The sequence below is a fragment of the Mobula birostris genome, chromosome 4, assembly GCF_030028105.1.
Source record: "Mobula birostris isolate sMobBir1 chromosome 4, sMobBir1.hap1, whole genome shotgun sequence".
Classification (NCBI taxonomy): domain Eukaryota; kingdom Metazoa; phylum Chordata; class Chondrichthyes; order Myliobatiformes; family Myliobatidae; genus Mobula; species Mobula birostris.
In genome coordinates this window covers 86261987-86283222 of record NC_092373.1, presented here as the reverse complement: position 1 = coordinate 86283222, position 21236 = coordinate 86261987, and the positions used below count along the sequence as shown (strand labels likewise).

The 21236-nt window shown below is 44.7% G+C and overlaps 1 protein-coding gene across 1 annotated transcript in view; it reads right to left on the bottom strand.

Annotated features, from left to right (window-relative positions):
• Positions 1-20865, bottom strand: part of LOC140197050 (alpha-1,4-N-acetylglucosaminyltransferase-like) — an 89575-nt gene extending 68710 nt beyond the window's left edge. Inside the window, exon 1 of the mRNA XM_072256977.1 lies at positions 20814-20865. Within this exon, the coding sequence (XP_072113078.1) occupies positions 20814-20865 (52 nt within the window). The remainder of the gene's footprint in view (positions 1-20813) is intronic.
• Between the last annotated feature and the right edge of the window lie 371 nt (positions 20866-21236).

Here is a 21236-nt window from a genome sequence, read left to right as displayed (position 1 = left end):
CTCCAAGACCAGGAACATACCGCCATGAAGAAGCACAGTTTGAACTCATCAGTAGATTACAGACTCCAATAGAATCCCAGCCACCTTGACAAGGAAAGAAATGAAAATTGTTTAGCCGGATAATGGTAGATCTTTGGAATTACCTAACTTCTTAACTTCTACAGAAGCACAATTGAACCCATCCTGACCAACTGTGCCACAGTGTGGTATGCCAGCTGCACAGCCGCTGAGTGACAAGACCTGCATCGCGTGGTGAAGGTGGCCCAGCGAATTGTCAGGATGGAGCTCCCAGGACTGGACACCATCTATTCCAGCAGACTCAGGAGGAAAGCAATCAGCATAACCAGAGACACCACACACCCCGGCCACTCCCTGTTGGACCCGCTGACGTCCAGCAAAAGGTTCAGGACACTGAAAGCCAGAACAAATAGACTGAGGAACAGCTTCTATCCCAGAGCTGTGGCCTCCATCACACCACTCGCACAGAACAATGACTGAAACTGTGAGCACACAGACGCACACACAAGGACTCAGATACTTGCACTAACGGCACTTTGTGCATCACTGTGATATTCTGGTGCGGCTGAAACTTATTTTCTGCCTCTTGTCTATTTAATACTGTTTTTCTATTACTGTCTTGTTTTTATCTACCGCTTTATTTATCTTTTTACCTAGCTCCCAAAAATCATTTTGCAGAACCCATCCATACTCCTGTCTATGTCATTAACACCTAAAGGGACCTCAGCTCCCAGGTGCTCTCCCTCTTTTCTCAGAATGTTCACTAGCCGCTGTGTGACCTGACACCAGGGAGGCAACACACCATTCTGGCATCTCGACTGAAATCCCCTGATTGGCAATTATGCACAGGCTTCCTAGTTGTATACTGGATGTAGCGGACGTTATACCCCAGGAGACAGAAAAGGCATATAGGAAAGCAATGTCACAGTGATCTTGGGGAACTTCAATACACAGGTAGATCAGTAACAGAAATCCTGCAGCACAATACTGGCCCTTCGGCCCACAAAGCTGTGCTATCCGGTCTGGAGCAGAACACAGGAAAACAAACTTGTGGGATGGGATGGCTTTTCAGAGCAGCTTGTGGTAGAGCCCAGTAGGGAACAAACATTTCTGGATTTGGTGTAAAATAAGACAGACACGAATAAGAAGATTCAGGTCAAGGAAATGTCTCATCCTGTTTATCATCCATATCCTTCCATTCCTTTCATGTTCTCTACTTATCCAAAATCCTCTTCAACTCTATTGAATTGCTGGTTTCATTACTAACCCTGGCAACCCCTTCCAGACACCTCCCACTCTCTATGTAAACAACTTGCCCCCACATCCCCTTAAATTTCTCCCATTTGACCTTAAAAGTACGTCTTCTGGTGTTTGAAATTTCTACCACTCGGGAAGAGTTTGGACTTCTACTCTAGCTCTATATCTCTTAAGTTTAAAAACCTCATTCAGATTTCCACTTAGCCTTAATGTTTCCAGGAAAACAACACAAATTGTCCAATTTCTCCTTATACAGTATAATGCCATCCGATTCCCTCTCATCCAGGCAGCATCCTGTCAACCTCTTCGGAGCCATTTCCACAATCTCCACATCCTTCCTATAATGCAGTAACCAGATCTGTACACAATACTCCAAGTGGGGTATGACTACAATTTATAAAGCTGCAGCATGACTTCTTTACTTTTATACGCAACACCCTGACAATGAAGATAAGCATGCCTTACTCTCCTTTACTGTTTTATCCACTTTTGTACTCACGTTCAATGAGCCCCTAAGATCCTTCTGTGCTTCAGTGCTATTAAGGGGTCTACCAGTAAGTGTATGCTTTCTCCTTTCATTTGATCTTCCAAAGTACAACACTTCATATTGATTGGGATTAAACTCATCTGCCACTTCTCTGCCCATAACTATAACTGATATATATTCTGTTATATTATCTGATAGTCCTTTACCTGACCACAATGTCACCTTGATGCAATCCCAGATTTCCAAATCCATTCATTTACATTTTCATCCAAATCACTGATAATTATCATGAGAACAGAATCCTTGTAGAACACCACTGGTTGCTGACTTCCAGCCAGAAAAGCAAACTTCCACCCCTACGAACTTTCCACTGTGGCCAAACCAGCTCTGAACGCAAAGGTGCAATTTACTCTGGATCCCAGGTATCTTATCTTCTGAATCAACCGACCATGAGGGACTTCGTCAAAAGCCGTACCAATGTTCATGTTGATAACCTCCACTGCTTTAAACTCATTGAGCACCTTTATCACGAATGCTGATGCTACGAGACTAATGCTATGTGTAGACTACCAGCGGTAAATCAGCATCCAGGAACTTCATCATTTTGCCATATTCATGTCTTTTTTGTCTGTCTCTTGTTTCTTTTGAGATCTTGCCTTCCGGACATGTTTTTTTTTAAATGGTTTAAACCACCAGGCTAATTCTGTCCGTGAAATTGTTGTAAATTTTTTTCCCACACAATTCCACAATATGATCTGATTCCCTTCCCCCATCATCAACGATGCCCTCAACTGCATCTCTTCCATTTCACATAGTCTGATCTTACCCCATCCTCCTGCCACTCTGTGTCCTCTTGTCATCACCTACCACTCCAACAGTCTCCACATCCAACACATAATTCTCCCAAACTTCTGCCACCTCCAATGGGATCCCACCACCAAGGACATCTTTACCTCCCCGCAACTTTCTGCTTTCCCTACGTGACTCCCACCTCACTGATCTCCCTCCTGGCACTCAGTTGCAAGCAGAAGAAGTGCTACACCTGCCCCTACACCTCCTCCCTCACTACCATTTAGGACCCTAAACAGTCCTTCCAGGTGAGGCGACACTGCACCTGAGAGTCTGTGGGGGTCATATACTGTGTCCGGTGCTCCCGATGTGGCCTCCTGTGTGTCTGCGAGACTCGACGTAGGTTGGGAGACTACTGTCCAAACCCCTACACTCTGTCCGCAAGAAAAAATCTACACTCTGTCTGCAAGAAAAAATAGGATCTCCCAGTGGCCACCCATTTTAATTCCACTTCCCATTCCCATTCCGATATGTCCATCAATGGCCTCCTCCACTGTTATGATGAGGCCAGACTCAGGTTGGAGGAACAACACCTTATATTCCGTTTGGGTAGCCTCCAACCTGATGGCATGAACATCGATTTCTCAAACTTCCAGTAATGCCCCAACCCCACCCTTCACCATTTTCCATCCCTTTTCCATCTCTCACCTTATCTCCTTACCGCCTCCCCTCTATTCTTTCTTCCATGGACTTCTGTCTCTTTCACTAATCAACTTCCCAGCTCTTTACTTCATCACTCCCCCTCCTGGTTTCACCTATCACTATATGTTTCTGTCTCCCCTTCCCCACCTTTTAAATCTACTCCTCAGGTTTTTTCTCCAGTTCTGCTGAAAGATTTTGTCCCAAAACTTCGACAGTTTACTCTTTTCCATTGATGCTGCCTGGCCTGCTGTGTTCCTTCAGCATTTTGTGTGCGTTGCTCAGATTTTTCAGCATCTGCAGATTTTCTCTTGTTTCTGATTCCTTATGTCTCAGTTTTGTGATTGCAATTTCATTTCATTTGTTCTTACCCGCCTGTTTTTCTACAGGAGATATGAAGGTTAGTGGTGTTGTAGATACTGCAGAAGGTTGTCAGAGGTTACAATGGGATATTCATAGGATGCAGAGCTCGGTTGAGAAGTGGCTGATAGAGTTCAATCCAGAAAAGTGTGATGTGATGCACCTTGGAGATTGAATCTGAAGACAGAATAGAGGGGTATTGGCAGGAATTTTAGCAGTATAGAGGAACAGAGGGATTTTGGAGTCTCCAACCATAGATCACTCAAAGTTGACGTGCAATTTAACAGGGTGGTTAGGAATACATACCGTGTGTTGGCCTTCATTAATTGGAGAATTGAATTCAAGAGCCATATTGTAATGCTGCAGCTCCATAAAGCTTTGGTCAGCCCACACTTGGAATATAGTGTTCAGTTCTGGTTGCCTCATTATAGAAAGGATTTAAGCACTTTATGTAGGCTTCAGAGGAATTTTACCAGGAAGTTGTCTGGATTGGAGAGTTTTTTTAAAGAAGGGAGGTTGAACAAGTTAGGGCTTTTCTCTTTAGAGCAAAGGAGGATGAGATTTGACTTGATAGACATTGCAGAGGTTCTTTGTAAAGTGATCCCTCAATCTTTGTCAGGTCTCCCTGAAGTGGAGGAGGAGGCACTGGGGACACCAGATGAAGTCGATGATCCCAATAAACTCATGAGTGAAGTATTACCACTTCTGTGAGGACTGTTTGGGGCCTAGAATGGTGGTGAGGAAGGAATGAACGGGCACTTGCTGAGATAAATGCCATTCTGGATGAATAGACAAGGGAATCATGGAGAGAGAAATCCCTTTGGAACATGGAGAGTAAGGGGTAGGGTATGATATATGGTAGTAGGATCCCATTGAAGATTGTGGAAGTTGTGGAGAATGATCTTCTGCAATCTTAAGGCTTCTGGGGTGGTAAGTAAGGAACTATAGCTCTTAGGGTAGGTTAAAAAGTCAGCACAATATTGTGGGTTGAATGACCTTTACTAAACTACACTGTTGTATGTTCTTTGCTCTCCGAGGCTACTTCGTGTCTATTCAAGTGCCGTCTATGCTTGTAATGTTACCTCGCTTCCCTCGCATGGTTACATCTGTGTTTGTTCTCTTCTGAACATTTGTTTATTAACTCTTTGCCTTCCTCTACCAGCATTTAGCAGTCAGCATGGAGGGATGGAATGTGGAGTAACTGCATAAAACCATAAGACACAGGGGCATAGTTATGCCATTCAGCCCATCGAGTCTGCTCCGCCATTCCGTTGTGGCTGATCTAAAGTCCCCCTCAAACCCATACACCTGCCTTCTTGCCATATCCTTCGATGCTCTGACCAATCAGGAAACTATCAACTTCTGCTTTAAATATACACACGGGCTTGGCCTCCACTGCAATTTGTGGCAGAGCATTCCACAGATTCACTACTCTCTGCCTAAAAAAATCCCTCCTTACCTCTGTTCTAAACGGTCACCCCTCAATTTTGAGGCTGTGCCCTCTGGTTCTGGGTATCCCCACCATAAGAAATTGCAAGTAAATGACATCCACTGCCTCTCTTTCGTCCACCCTGCTGGTTACTTCCGCGAAGGTATCTAACACATTTGTCAGGCAAGATTTCCCTTTACAGAAACTGTGCTGACTTGGAATTATTTTACCATTAGTCTCCAAGTACTCCGAAACCTCAACCTTAATAATCGAATCCAATACTTTCCCAACCACTGAGGATAGGCTAACTGGCCTATAATTTCTTTTCTTTTGCCTTCCTCCCTTCTTAAAGAGTGGAGTGACATTTGCAATTTTCCAGTCCTCCGGGACCATGCCAGAATTAAGTGATTCTTGAAAGATCATGATCAATGCATCCATTATCTCTTCAGCAACTTCTCTCAGGACTCCAGGAGAAGTCCTGATCCACCTTAAGACCTTTGAGTTTGCCAAGCACATTTTCCTTTGTAATAGCAATGACACTCACTCCTGCTCCCTGACACTCATCGACCTCTTGCACACTGCCAGTGTCTTCCCAGTGAAGACTAATACAAAATATCCATTGTTTATCAGCTGTTTCTTTGTCCCCCATTACTCCCTCACCAGCATCATTTTCCAGTGATCCAATATCAACTCTCACCTCCCTTTTACTCATTTTAGTATCCTGCTTTATATTATTGGCTAGTTTTCCCTCATATTTCATTCTTTTCCCTTCTTATTGCTTTTCAGTTGCCTTTTGTTGGATTTGAAAAGTTTCCCAATCACTCAATTTCCCACTCACTTTTTGTTAACTTATATGTCCTTTCCTTGGCTTTTATGCAGTCCTTAACTTCCCTTGTTGCCTACACCTGCCACTTGAGAACTTCTTCTGTGGGACGTATCTATCCTGCACATTGTGAATTATCCCAGAAACTGTAGCTGCTTCTGCTCTGTCATCATCCCTCCCTCCACACAGTATTGTCCTCCAATCCACCTGAGCAAACTCTTCTCTCATGCCTCTGAAATTCCCTTTATTTTATTGTGATACTGATACGTGTGAGTTATTCTCCTCTCTCTCAAATTGCAGTACGGATTCAATCATATTATAGTCACTGCTTCCTAAGGGTTCCTTTATGTTAAGCTCCCTCATAAGATCTGGGTTATTACACAACACCCAATCTAAGATAGCCTTTCTCCTTGTAGATCATTCACAAGTTGCTATAAAAAGCCATCTCATAGGCATTTAATAAATTCCTCCTCTTGCTGTTGGACACCAACCTGATATTCCCAATTCCCCTTGCATATTGAAGTCCCTCTTTACAATTGTGTCATTACCCTTATTACGTGCCTTTTCCAGCTTGCTTTGCAATCTCAACCCCACATCTTGGCTACTATTTGGACACCTATATACAATTCCCATAATGATTTTTTACACTTGCAGATTCTTAACTCCACGCACAAAGAGTCAACATTCTCTGACCCTATGTCACCTCTTTCTAAAGATGTGATTCCATGTCTTACCAACAGAGCGACACCATGCCTTCCTACCTCTGCTTTTGTCACAAAGTATATCCTTTGATGTTAAACTCCCAACTATGACCTTCTTTCAGATATCTTACTGACTAATTACAAACTGCGCCACAAGTTTGTCCACCTTTTTCCAAATGCTACACTCATTTAAATACAGCACCTTCAGTTCTGCGTTCTTCACATGTTTGAATTTTGACTCTGTGGGACAAGTCAACTCTTTGCTCTGTCTGCATTTGTACCCTGTCATTGACTTGTCCTTCCTTACATTCACGTTACACCAATCATCTACTTGCAAACCAGCTGGATCATCCTCAACTCAATCATACTGTTTCCAATCCCCCTCTCATATTAATTTAAACACTCTCAACAGCTCCAGGAAAACTGCCTGCAAGAATATTGGCCCCCCTTGGATTCAAATGCAACCTGTCCCTTTTGTACAGGTCCTACCTGCCCCAGAAGAGGTCCCAATTATCCAGAAATCTGAATCCCTGCCCCCAGATCTAATTCTTCAGCCACACATTTATCTGCTACCTCATTGTATTCCTATCCTTACTGTTGCATGGCACAAGCAGCAATCCTGAGATGACTACACTTGAGGTCCTGCTTCTCAGCTTCCTTCCTAACTCCCTGTATTTGTTTTCAGGATCTCCTCCATTTTTCTACATATGTCGTTGGTACCAATATGTACAATGACTTCTGGTTGCTCACCCTCCCTTTTCAGGAGATGGTGGGTGCATTCAGAAACATCCTGGAACTTACACCTGGGAGGGAAACTACTATCTGTGTTTCTCTTTTGTGTCCACAGAATTGTCTATCTATGGAGTCCTCTATCATTGCTGCTATCCTCTTCAGTTCCCTACCCTTCTGTGCCACAAGGCCAGACTTAGGGCCAGAGGCACGGTCACGGTTGCTTCCATCGCCCCCCCAACAGTACTCAAAAAGGAGTATTTGCTATTGAGGGGATGGCCACAGGCTGTAGCCACAAACTGTCTCCGAATCTCATCGTTGTCACATCTTACACTGAGAAAGTTGATCATCGTAAATGTTTCTGACCTTGGAACTGTCAATGTTCTCACATTGATTGATATTGGATGTGTCAGTGTTCGGATAGTTATGTTACGCCCTGTTCAGGTTAAATTTGTGAGCTTGGTATAGAACAGAGCTGTGGGGCATTTGCTAAGTACTGTTGATGCATTTACCTTAGGAATCGTGACAAATCTGATGTAACTGGCTTGCTTTGCTTAAGGCTCTAAGGAGGCAGTCAGGTAGTGTGACATTACTCCATTGTCTAAGCTGTTGGGTCAATATCCAGTTAGGGACTTAATGTCAAGGTCAATGCAGCAGACCACATTTCACTTGGGAAAGTAGCCATAGGAGCTGATACTTTCCTCGTGTTCTTCTTTGGTGTGTTCCCATCCTCTCTATAACAATATTTATCATCTCCTCATAAGGTTCCAGGATCCTTACTTCCCTCAGGAACACGCATCTGTGGCCTTTTCTCCTGTTCTGCTCACAACAAGCAGGATAGACAAAGGAGAATTGGTTGAAGTTGTGTACTTGGGTTTTCAGAAGGGTTTGACGAGATGCTACACATGAGGCTGATTAGCAAGCTAGGAGCTCATGGTATTCCAGGAAGGATTCGAGCATGGACAAAGCAGTGGATGACTGGCAGTAGGCAAAGGGCGGGAATAAAGGGAGCCTTTTCTGATTGGCTGCAGGTGACCAGTAGAGTTCCACTAGGGTCTGTGTTGGGACCAATTCTTTTTACGTTATACGTCAGCAATTTGGATAATGGAACTGATGGCATTGTTGCAAAGCTTGCAGACAATATGAAGGTAGTTAGATGGGCAGGTAGCTTTGAGGAAGTAGAGAGGCTCTAGAAGGACAGATTAGGAAAATGGGCAAAGAAATGGCACATAGAATACAGTTTTAAAAAGTGTATGTCCATGCATGTTGGTAGAAGAAATTAAAGGATTGACTAATTTCTAAATGGAGAGAAATGCAATAAACGGAGGTGCAAGGGGACTTGGGAGTCCTTGTGCAGGATTCCCTAAAGCTTCAGGTCGCGTCTGTGGTAAGGAAGGCAGGTGCGATGGTAGCATTCATTTCATGCGGACTAGAATATACTTTGTAAAAGCAAGGATGTAATATTGAAGCTTTAAAAAACACTGGTGAGTCCTTACTTGTGGGGGCGGGGGGCGGGGGATGGTTCAAATGTAATGGGAAAACCAACAATTAAATGCCTCATTCTACTCCTAAGTATTATGGGCAAAGTGCATGTCCATAAACCTCCCTGCACTGTATTCCATCCACTATTTCTTTGCCCATTCTTCTCATCTGTCCAAGCCCAGCTGTGTAGACACATTATAGAGAGGTGCAGAAATAAGAGAATTGTCATAATGAGGGGCTTTAACTTTCCCAGTGTTGTTTGGAACCTCCTTAATACAAGAAGCTTAGAAAGGGTGGGATTTCTACAATGCATCCAAATGGGTTTCTTGAAACAATATGTGGAGAAGCCATCCAGAGGAGAGAACATACTAGACCTGGTTTGGTAAATGAGTTGGGCCAGGTGACAGATGAACATTGTGAGAATAACAACCACAGCTCATTAGTTATGATTACCAATAAAATTTGGATCTTGTGGGAAGCTAAGGGGAGGGTAATTTACCCCAGAATAAAATAGCAGCAATTTTTGGGGATTGCTGTAGTCATATATTCATGTTTGATATGTGTGAGTTGTTCAAAGACCATTTAAATAAAGTTTAGGATTGGCATTTTCCATTGAAGAGTAAAGACAAGGTTGATAATATAAGGGAACCTTTGGATGATCTGAGAGCTACTACATTTAGCCAGAGAGTGAAAATAAAGTATACATAAGTTTTAAGAAGACAAAATATGACTGGGTTCTTTTGGAATATTACAATAGCAAAAAGGTGATGTAGATTAAATGTCTACATCTGCCCTTGGGTTGGAATTATTACCCTTATCTTAATGGTAGTACAATTAGTGCCAGCTTTGTTAGTTAGGTTTTGTTTTTAAAGGAATAGGTATAATAGGTTAGAGTCCTTATTATCAATTAATTAATAATTAAAATGCTAGTTCAAATAGAAATGGGCTTGGCACGGTAAAGAGGATGTGAGTGTTCTGTGAGAAATAAACCACCCTGATGTTGCCTACTGTAAGGGAGAATTAGATCTGAACCAAGAGCCTCCCGGTGTCCTGATCTAACAGAAAGCCAAGTTTAAATAAGCAGCCGTAGCCATTATATTGGTTAAGTCACAGCTGAAACAGGGAATATAGGAGGAGACAGCAAATGCACAGTAAGGAACAGAGTATTCTTGGCTCTATCTTGGATGATCATGTAGCAGAGAGATATTCAGGGTTGCCTCTAGCTGAAGAAGTCTATAACAGGTTCAAACTGGCCCAACCATAAACTGTTGCCGAAAGTAACCTTTCATAAACATGCTCTGAATCAGCTGAAAAAAAATCCATACACCCCTGGGCAAATATTTGCCTTTGTACATGTATGTTATAATCTGAGCTTCTCATGACTCATATATCACATATTTACTGAAGAATTACACTGCAAAAGGCGCACCTCACACTGTGTATACACAGCACATGCAGGGTTGATATTGGGGGGAGTGTAGACAAGAAATAGTCTATGTAAAGTGAAAACTTCAGATTGGGGACCATTGGTTCCAGAACAGGTGACTCCCCTGATGATGCCAGCTTTTAATAAAGGGAAAGTTTGTTCTGACGGTAACCCTGAACTTCATGTTAATTTTTGTTTGTCTACAAGGTATAGAATAATAAGTCCATGCGTAAAAGATCCCAGAAGATGAGAAAATGCAGACCAGGATGCAATGGGCTGATTAAATCAATGAATTTCTAATTAGGACAACTAAGCCTTGAGAGAAAATGGAGGTGAATGCGAAAGACGGACATTCATCGAGGATCCACCAGAGATCAAAAGAGATTTTGATCTTGCATGAAAACCAACTGAATTCTATAATAACATTAAAAAATTGATTAAATTTTGAAGCTGCAGTAATCAAAAGTTACATCTTATTAAGCCCTACAGTATAAGAAAGGTCCCTAGAAAATTCACAGTTTTTTTAAAGTCAACAAAAAGGTAAGCAAGCTTTGTCAATACGGCTGAGACTCACACTGCAATCAGTGCAGTGATGTAGATGTAGATGTGACGTAGAGAGCATTGCATTTCTCATCATTTCCACAGACACACGATATGGATAGTGCCATTTACAAAAGGTTAATGAGGTCAATCATACCACTTTTTGAAGAACTGACTTTGAACAGTTCAGAGGACTTAAGGGAGAATGCTACACTGTGGAGAGCAAAGGGATCCAGGCTCTGGATTCTGCTTCAAGTTGCCACTGAATCGTTTCATAATGTTACAGATTGGTTTGTCTGGATGAAGGAGAGCAGTTGACTCCAGTGAACTAACCATCTATGGCATCAGCTTCACATTCCCAGACAACTCCACCAAATAATCCTATATTCAGAGTTATATGTACACGTACATAAGCACAGTAGCTACATGTATGTGCCGAAGACTTTTGCACGCTGCTCTCGTAATTTTAAAGATCGTACTGTGCTGCTGCAGTAAAACAAAGCAAATTTCCTGACATATGTGAATGATGATAAACCTGATTCCAACAATGACCTCTATTGTGGATGAGAGTGGGGGTGGGGGTGAAAGAGAGGGGAATCATGATTGGGAAAAGGGGTCGGGTCGGGGAGGGAAGGCAAAGCGCCAGAGAGACATTCTATAATGATCATTAAACCAATTGTTTGGAATCAAATGACCTTGCTTGGTGTCTCAGGGCTGGATGTGTCTGCACATGTGCCACCCCCAACCCCTGGCACTCCTTCTCTGCCCCCTGCCCCACAATCCTCCTGCAGTGGTCCACGCTCGCCATTCCCAATATCCTTTGCTCCCACCAGATTTACAAACTCGCTCTTTGCTCCACTTGGACAAATACAATACTCTGCAAAGTTCTCAGACTCCCAAGAAATATATATGTGCCTAAGACTTTTACACAGTAATGTACATATGTGTACAGATAACTTGAATCTCTTACCTGCAGCAACATTACAGGCAGATAGACATAGACCGTCACTATCTTGGCTCCACCCGATCAGAGATTCTTTATCCAATCCATCCTTCCCCCGATCCACTCTGCCATTATCACTTCATAAGGATGGCACATCAGTGTCAGTGTCTGTAGAAGTTGAGAAGGTTCTGTATTCCACGGATGTACTCTCAAAAGTATCCTGATGAGTTGTATTATGGTCTTGTGTGGCATTTTTAACATCCAGGAATATAAGAAGCTCCAAAGTGCCCTGGACTGAACAACACATCACTGTCATACCCTTCCCCACCATTCTTGTTGTGGTTTCCACAATTTATGTTTTAGCATGTGGGGGGAGAGGGAGTTGATGTTTTACTTTGAACAAGTTGGTTCCATGGTTCTTTGTTTCTTGGCTGTTGTGGGGAGGATGAATATCAGGGTTGTATACTGCACACATGCTTTGATAATAAATGTACTTTGGATCTTTGAATCTACATGAGGTGCTGCAGCAAGAACCAGCCACTCAGGTCACAACGTCTAATCAATATCCATTTGGACCCAAGTGGAGTATATAAGCTGGCATTCTGAGGGGACAACACCCTCATCTGCCTACTGATGATGGCTTCTTGACCGGAGTCGAAACGTCTGCAAACATTTTACCAAGTCTGGCCAAATTAGAAACCAAAATTCCTCATAGCCAACCTGAGCTACCAATATTCAATAACCTTGTCCCTCAATGTCAGCTAGACGAAGGAATGGGTTGTTGACTTCAGAAGGAGTAGCGTACCGCACAACCCAATTTACATCGGTGGTGCGCAAGTGGAACAGGTCAAAAGCTTTAAGTTCCTCGGGGTCAATATCACAAATGACCTGACTTGGTCCAACCAAGCAGAGTTCACTGCCAAGAAGGCCCACCAGCGCCTTTACTTCCTTAGAAAACTAAAGAAATTTGCCCTGTCCCCTAAAACCCTCACTAATTTTTATAGATGCACTGTAGAAAGCATTCTTCTAGGGTGCATCACAACCTGATATGGAAGTTATCCTGTCCAAGACCGAAAGAAGCTGCAGAAGATTGTGAACACAGCGCAGCACATCACACAAACCAATCTTCCGTCCTTGGACTCACTTTACACCGCACGCTGTCGGAGCAGTGCTGCCAGGATAATCAAGGACACGACCCACCCAGCCAACACACTTTTCGTCCCTCTTCCCTCCGGAAGAAGGCTCAGGAGCTTGAAGACTCATACGGCCAGTTTTGGGAACAGCTTCTTTCCAACTGTGATAAGACTGCTGAACGGATCCTGACCCGGATCTGGGCCGTACCCTCCAAATATCCGGATCTGCCTCTCGGTTTTTTTGCATTACCTTACTTTCCATTTTTCTATTTTCTGTTTATGATTTATAATTTAAATTTTTAATATTTGCTAATTTTTACTATTTTTAATATTTAATATTTGTAATCTAGGGAGCGGGAAGCACAGAATCAAATATCACTGTGATGATTGTACGTTCTAGTATCAATTGTTTGGCGACAATATAGTATAAAGTATAAGGTATAAAGTAATATTCCACAATATTTCAAGCAAGAAACCAAACTTCCTCATAGAAACCAAACTTCCTCATTAGAAACCAAACTTCCTCATAGCCAACCTGAGCTACCAATATTCCACAATATTTCAAGCAAGAAAGTCGTTTTGATCATCAGAGATCTGCACATCCAGGCCATGCCATCTTCATATTGGAGATATAGAAGCCACGGAGGTACATTCAGTGGGAGGTACAGAAACCTCAGCACCAAGTTCAAGAATACTGTAGCTGTGTACCTCCATCCATTTGCTTCTTAAAACAACCTGCACAATCCTACCTCAGTGTAGCAACACTATGACCTCTTCAACCACTTAGAATTTTTTTGTTCTGCTTGTGTGTTTTTCTTATAAAATTGTGTATAATTTATGTTTTAATTGTCAATATTGTGTTGCTAATACAACGTGCTGTGATGTAGCAGCAGGTAAGATTTTCATTACACCTGTGCATACATGTACTTGTGCAAATGGGAACATGTGTTTGCCCCCTCTTTAGCCACCTCTTTCAGAGTCCTGGGGTGTACACCATCTTGTCCAGGTGACCTATCTACCTTCAGACCTTTCAGTTTCCCAAGAACCTCTTCTTTAGTAATGGTAACTTCACACTCTTTATCCCCCCTGACATGTAGAATTTTTGCCATACTGCTAGTGTCTTCCACAGTGAAGACCGATTTGTCTTCCATTCCCCCATTACTACCTCTCTACCATTGTTTTCCAGTGGTCTGATATCCACTCCCTCCTCTCTTTTACACTTTATGTATTGAAGAAACTTTTGGTATCCTCTTTAATAATATTGGCTAGCTTACTTCCATTTTTACCTTCTTGATTACTTTTCTGTGGCCTTCTGTTGGTTTTTAAATGCTTCTCAATCCTCTAACTTCCCACTAATTTTAACTCTATTATGTACCCTTTCTTTGCCTTTTATGTTGGCCTTGACTTCTTTTGTTCGCCATGGTTATGTCATCCTTCCTTTAGAATACTTCTTCCTCTTTGGGATGTATATATCCCGTGACTTCTGAATTACTTTCAGAAATTCCAGCCATTGGTGCTCTGCCATAATCCCTTCCACTGTTCCTTTCCAATTAATTCCGGCCAACTCCTCTCTCATGCCTCTGTAATTCCCTTTACTCCACTGTAATACTGATACATCTAACTTTATCTTCTCCTTCTCAAATTTCAAGGTGAATGCAATCATATTGTGACCACCTGCCCCAAGGAATCTTGTACCTTACGCTCTCTAATCAATTCTGGTTCTTTACACGACAGCCAATGCATAAAACTGATCCCCCAGTAGGTTTAATGACGAGCTGGTCTAAACAGACATCTTGTAGGCACTCTAAAAGTTCCACCTCCAGGAATATTAGTCCCCCTACGGTTCAGGTGCACACTGCACCTGCTCTACAGGTCCCACTTACCTTGAAAGAGAGTCCAATAATCCAAAAACATTATGCCCTCCTTCCTACGCCAACACTTTAGCCACATATTAAACTGTATAATCTTACTAGTTCTGGACTCACTAGCATGTGGCACAGGAAGCAATCCTGAGATCACAACCCTAGAGGTCCTGCCCTTTAACTTAGCACCTAACTCCCTGAACTCCCTATGCAGAACCTCGTCACTCGTCCAACTCATGTCATTGGTACCCACATGGACCACAACTCCTGGCTGTTCACCCTCCCACTTAAAAATGCTGAGGATGTGATCTGAACTATCCCAGACCCTGGCCCCTGGGAGGCAACGTACTATTGGGAAGCTTGTTCTTGCCCACAGAACCTCCTGGCTATTCCCCTAACTAATGAATCCCTTATCACTACAGCGTGTCTATTGTTAGGAACACTCATCCACAGATAATCATTTTCAAAGGCAAGGAGTGAGAAGAAAGGAATTTGATTTAGGTTATATATTCTTTGATCTCAGATATCCCAAGTGATTGCAGTAGTGAGCTGTTGTGAAATATGGTCCTTAATAACTGCACGAATGTAGAATAAGGTTGCAGAACAAACTCTGTCCCTCTCACAATGTTGAGAGTACGAAGGACTGAGTGAAGGCTGATACTTAATTTGTACCAACAACTACCAAAGATTGAGGAACGTGATTTTCTTACTGACAACAAAATGAATGTGAAACTGTTGCTGTGCAATATTTTCTGTTTCCTAGCCCAGATTAACCTAATAATATCTTGAATTCAAAATCTGAAGTAAGTTCGAAGTAAAATTTATTATCAGAGTACATACACATCACCACATAAAACCCTGAGATTCTTTTTCTGCAGGCATACTTAGCACAGTAACTGTAAACATGAGGAACAGTGAACTGTAGACAAACTGTGCAAATGCAGATATAAATAAATGGCAATTAATAATAAGCAAGAAATAACAATATAACGGAGTGTCTAAATGAGTGTAGTTCAAGGGACTGGTGGTTGAGGGGTAGTAACTACTCTTGAACCTGGTGGTGCAAGTCCGGCAGCTTTTGTACCTTCTACCTGATTGCAGCAAGGAGAAAAGTGCATGGCCTGTGTGGTGAGGATCTTTGATGATGGATGCTGCTTTCCTACGGCAATGTTTCATGTCGATGTGCTCGGCAGCTGGGAGGGTTTTACCTGTGATGTACTGGGCTGAATCCATTACCTTTTGTAGGATTTTCCGCTCAAAGGCATTGGCGTTCCCATACCAGACCGTAATGCAGCCAGTCAGCACACTTTCCACCACACACCACTCAGATTTTTTATGACATGCCAAACCTCCCAAGGAAGTAGAGGAGCTGTTGTGCTTTCTTTGCAAATTTATTTATATGATGGGTCCAGGACAAGTTCTCTGAAATAGAGACACCCAGGCATTTAAAGTTACTGACCCTCTCCACCTCTGATCCTCTGATAATTCCTGGCTCATGGACCTCTGGTTTTCCTCTCCTGATGTCTACAACAGTTATTGACATTGAGTGGGAGGTTGTTGTTATTACATCACTCAGACAAGTTTTCAATCTCCCTCCTGTATTTTGATTTATCACCCCCTTTGATACAGCCCACAACAGTGGTGTTGCCAGCAAACTTATATATGGTGTTGGAACTGTACTTAGTTATAAAGCCATAGGTGTAAAGTGAGTAGAGCAGGGGGTAAGTACACATCTCGATTCTGAAATGGTTCCACAAGACGGGAAAATTGCAAATGTCCACTCTTCAAGAAGGGATAGAGGCAGAAGAAAGAAACTATAGGCCGGTTAGTCTGGCCTCAGTGGATGGGAAGATGTTGGAGTCAATTATTAAGGATGAGATCTTAGGGTACTTAGAGGCACACAATAAAATAGGCTGAAGTCAGCGTGGTTTTCTCATCTGTTATAATTCTTTTTTTTAGATGATGAGAACACTCAGTCCTTTTTTATTGTCATTTAGAAATGCGTACATGCATTAAGAAATGATACAATGTTTCTCCAGTGTGATATCACAGAAAACAAGATAGACCAAAGACTAACACTGACAAAACCATATAATTATACCATATAGCTGCAGCAGTGCAAAGCAATACCATAATTTGATGAAGAACAGTCCAAAGGCACAGTAAAAAATGTAGTCTCAAAGTCCCCGAGTCGATCAACTCCCGAGTCCCCGATAGCGGCGGAAAAAGGGAGAAACTCCCTGCCATAAGCCTCCAGGCACCGTCAACTTGCCGATACCTTGGAAGCAGCCGACACAGCTGACCCTGAGTCCATCCGTCCGAAAACTCCGAGCTTCTGAGCAGCCTCTCCGATACAGCCTCCCGAGCGCCATCCTCTGCCGAGCGCCTCCGAGCTCTCCCCGGCTGCTGAAACACACAAAGCTGAGGATTTCGAGGCCCTCAGCTCCAGAGATTCCGGTTACCACACAGTAGCAGCGGTAGCAAAGCAGACATTTCAGAAGTTTTCCGGATGTTTCGCTATGCACTCACGTCTGTCTCCATCAAATCAGGATTGTGCACGGCCCCCTACTTGACAGATAACAGATATTCATCACCAGAGAGGCCGCGCACGCAGTCGTCGTTCCGCCATCTTCTTCCATATTTGATTTTGAAGAAGTTAGAAGTAGGATAGACAAAGGAGAATCAGTTGATGTTGTGTACTTGAATTTTCAGAAGGCCATTGACATGGTGCCACACATGAGGCTTCTTAAAATGTTACGAGCTCGTGGTATTACTGGAAATATTCCGGCATGGATAAAGCAGTAGCTGATTGGCAGGAGGCAAAGAGTGGGGATAAAGGGAGTCTTTTCTGGGTTGGCTGCCAGTGACTAGTGGTGTTCCACACGGTCTGTGTCGGGACCAATTCTTTTACATCATATATCAATAATTTGGATGATGTAATGGACGGCTTTGTTGCAAAGTTTGGAAATGATATGAACATAGATGAATGGGCATGTAGTTTTTGAGGAAGTAGAAAGGGTACAGAAGAACTTAGAATGGGCAAAGAAGTGGCAGATGGAATCCAGTTTAGGGAAGTGTAAAGTTATGCACTTAGATAGAAGAAATGAAATGGTTTACTATTTTCTAAATGGAGAGAAAATACAAAAATCTGGGGCAGAATAGGACTTGTGCGTCCTTATGCAGGATTCCCCGAAGATTAATGTGCAGGCTGAGTTTGTGGTGAGGAAAGCAAATGCAATATTGGCATTCATTTCATGAGGACTAGAATATAGAAGCAAAGATGTAATGTAGAGACTTTATAAAGCATTGGTGAGGCCTCAATTGGAGTATTGTGAACCGTTTTGGGCCCCTTAGAAAGGATATGCCGAAATTGGAGAGGGCTCAAAGGAGGTTCACAAAAACTACTCCAGGACTGAATGGCTTGTCATATGAAGAGCGTTTGATGGCTCTGGGCCTGAATTCACTAGAATTCGGAAGAATGAGGGGTTACCTCATTGAAACCTATCAAATTGTGCAACCCACTTTCTGGCACCCACGAACCGGCTCACAACAGCGCACGCAGGCAGAGGGCCGGCCCCAAAAAGGGCGCCAGGCCACCTTCACCAGCAGGGGGAAAATCCCACGCGCAGAAAGGGTCTGGGAATATGCAGTCCCCACAGCAGTCCCACCCAGGGAGGGCGGGAACGGGAAGGCTTTAAAGCAGGCCGCAAAGTTTGAATAAATCTCTTTATTCGCAACTCCAACTCACCGACTCCATGTGGTTATTCTAGCGCTGTGTGTAGCACACCGCTATATTTGGTGAAATTCCCGGGAAACGATATTTGGGCCAGAGATGACCGACGCCGCATCTGTTCACGCAGTTTCGTTACAACTGCCAAGCTTTTGGCAGCTGAGACCCTGTCTGTGGTTTGAACAGGCAGAAGCACAATTCCACATTCGGCAGATAACCTCGGAGTCCACTCGCTACTACCACATGCTGAGCTCTCTCGACCAGGAGACAGCTGCACAAGTTGAGGAGTTTATACAGTCGCCCCCGGAGAACGACTAATACACAGCATTCAAAGCCCTGCTCATAAGGACTTTCGGACTCTCACGGCGCGAACGAGCACGCCGCTTAATGCACCTGGATGGTTTGGGAGACAGGCCGCCGTCAGCATTAATGAACGAAATGCTGGCCCTGGCTGAAGGACACAAACCCTGCCTTATGTTTGAGCAGACGATCCTAGAGCAACTGCCCGAGGACATACACCTGCTGCTGTCCGACACAGATGTCAGCGACCCCCGGGAGGTGGCGGCCCGGGCAGACGTGCTGTGGGATGCCAAGAAGGAGAGAGGGGCATCCGTCGCACAGATCACCAACCGCGTGCTCAATGACAGACCAGACCAGGCCTGGCAGCAGAGCTCAGTGAACAATGGTACTTCTACCACGAGGGGTGGGGCACAGAGGCCCGCCGCTGTAGATCACCCTGCAAGTTCCCGGGAAACGCCAAGGCCCAGCCGCCGCCAATCGCAACGGCGGCTGGCCATCAGGACAGCCTCCTGTACGTCTGGGACAAGCAGTCGGGACGCCGATTTTTGGTTGACACCGGAGCGGAGATCAGCGTTTTACCTCCAACGAGTTATGACACCCGCAACAGAGAACCAGGACCCACCTTGTGGGCCGCAAATGTCAGCACAATACGAACCTACGGCACCCGCACGGTGCGGCTACAGTTCAGCTCCAGCCGGTTCACGCGGGACTTCACACTGGCCGCCGTGACCCAACCACTCCTGGGGGCGGATTTTCTGCGAGCCCACAGCCTGCTGGTCGACCTGCAAGGGAAGCGATTAGTCCACGCCAAGACTTTTCAAACGTTCTCCCTGGGTGAAGCAAAGTTGCCAGCCCCACACCTGGACTCCATCACGCTGTCCAACGATGAATTCACCAGGGTCCTGCAGATTTCCCATCAGTACTGACACCGCAGTTCACGGCAGCCATGCCCAGACACCGAGTACAGCACCACATCTCGACCCAGGGACCACCCCTCCACACCCGTGCTCGAAGGTTTCCCCCAGACAAGCTCCGACTGGCGAAGGAGGAGTTCAAGAAGATGGAGGAATTGGGGATCATACGATGGTCCGACGGCCCATGAGCCTCCCCACTGCACATGGTGCCCAAGGCAACGGGGGGCTGGAGGCCATGCGGTGACTACTGCAGACTGAACGAGGCTACAACGCCAGACCGCTACCCTGTGCCGCACATTCAAGACTTCGCAGCAAACCTACACGGCGCAAGGATCTTTTCCAAGGTAGACCTCGTCCGGGGATACCATCAAATCCCGGTACATCCAGACGACATCCCCAAAACAGCACTCATCACCCCGTTTGGACTTCTCAAATTCCTCCGAATGCCGTTCAGTCTAAAGAATGCCGCACAGATGTTCCAGCGGCTAATGGACGCTGTGGGACGTGACCTGGACTTTGCATTCATCTATTTGGACAACATCCTCATAGCCAGCAGTAGTCATCAAGAGCATCTGTCCCACCTCCGCCAGCTCTACTCCCGCCTGAGTGAATTTGGCCTTACAATCAGCCCGGCCAAATGCCAGTTCGGACTCGACACCATCGACTTCCTGGACTACAGGATTACTAAAGACGGGGCAACCCCTCTGCCCGCCAAGGTAAACGCGGTCCGCCATTTCCCCCAACGCAACACAATCAAAGGCCTGCAGGAATTCGTGGGTATGGTGAATTTCTACCACCGTTTCCTCCCCTCAGCAACCTGAACCATGCGCCCCCGTTCACTCTGATGTCGGGTAAGGGCAAGGACATTACCTGGGACAAAGAGGCCGCAGCCGCTTTCGTTAAAACCAAAGAAGCCTTGGCAAACGCCACGATGCTAGTGCACCCCAGAACGGACGTTCCTACTGCCCTCACGGTGGACACATCCAACACAGCAGTCAGTGGAGTGCTAGAGCAACTCATTGAGGGTCGCTGGCGACCCCTGGCATTCTTCAGCAAACACCTATGACCACCCGAACTCAAATACAGTGCTTTCGACCGGGAGCTATTGGCACTATACCTGGCAATCCGACATTTCAGGTACTTCTTAGAAGATAGGCCCTTCACCGCGCTTACAGACCACAAACTGCTTACCTTTGCGTTCACGAAGATGTCCAACCCCTGGTCGTCCTGCCAGCAGCGACATCCGTCCTATATTTCTGAGTACACGATGGACATCCAGCATGTCTCGGGAAAGGACAACGTCATGGCAGACGCACTATCCAGACCGACCATACAGGCCCTGTCCCAGGGGGTGGACTATGCAGCACTGGCAGAGGCACAGCAGGCAGACGCTGAGATCCCCAGTTACAGGACTGCAGTCTCCGGTTTACAGCTGCAAGACCTCGCCGTAGGCCCCAGGTGAGAGGACCCTACTGTGTGACGTAGCTACCGGCCAACCCCGCCCCGTCGTCCCAGTAGCCTGGTGCCGGCGGGTTTTCAAATCCATTCACAACTTAGCGCACCCCTCCATCAGGACAACCGTCTGGCTGGTCGCCAACAGGTTCGTGTGGCATG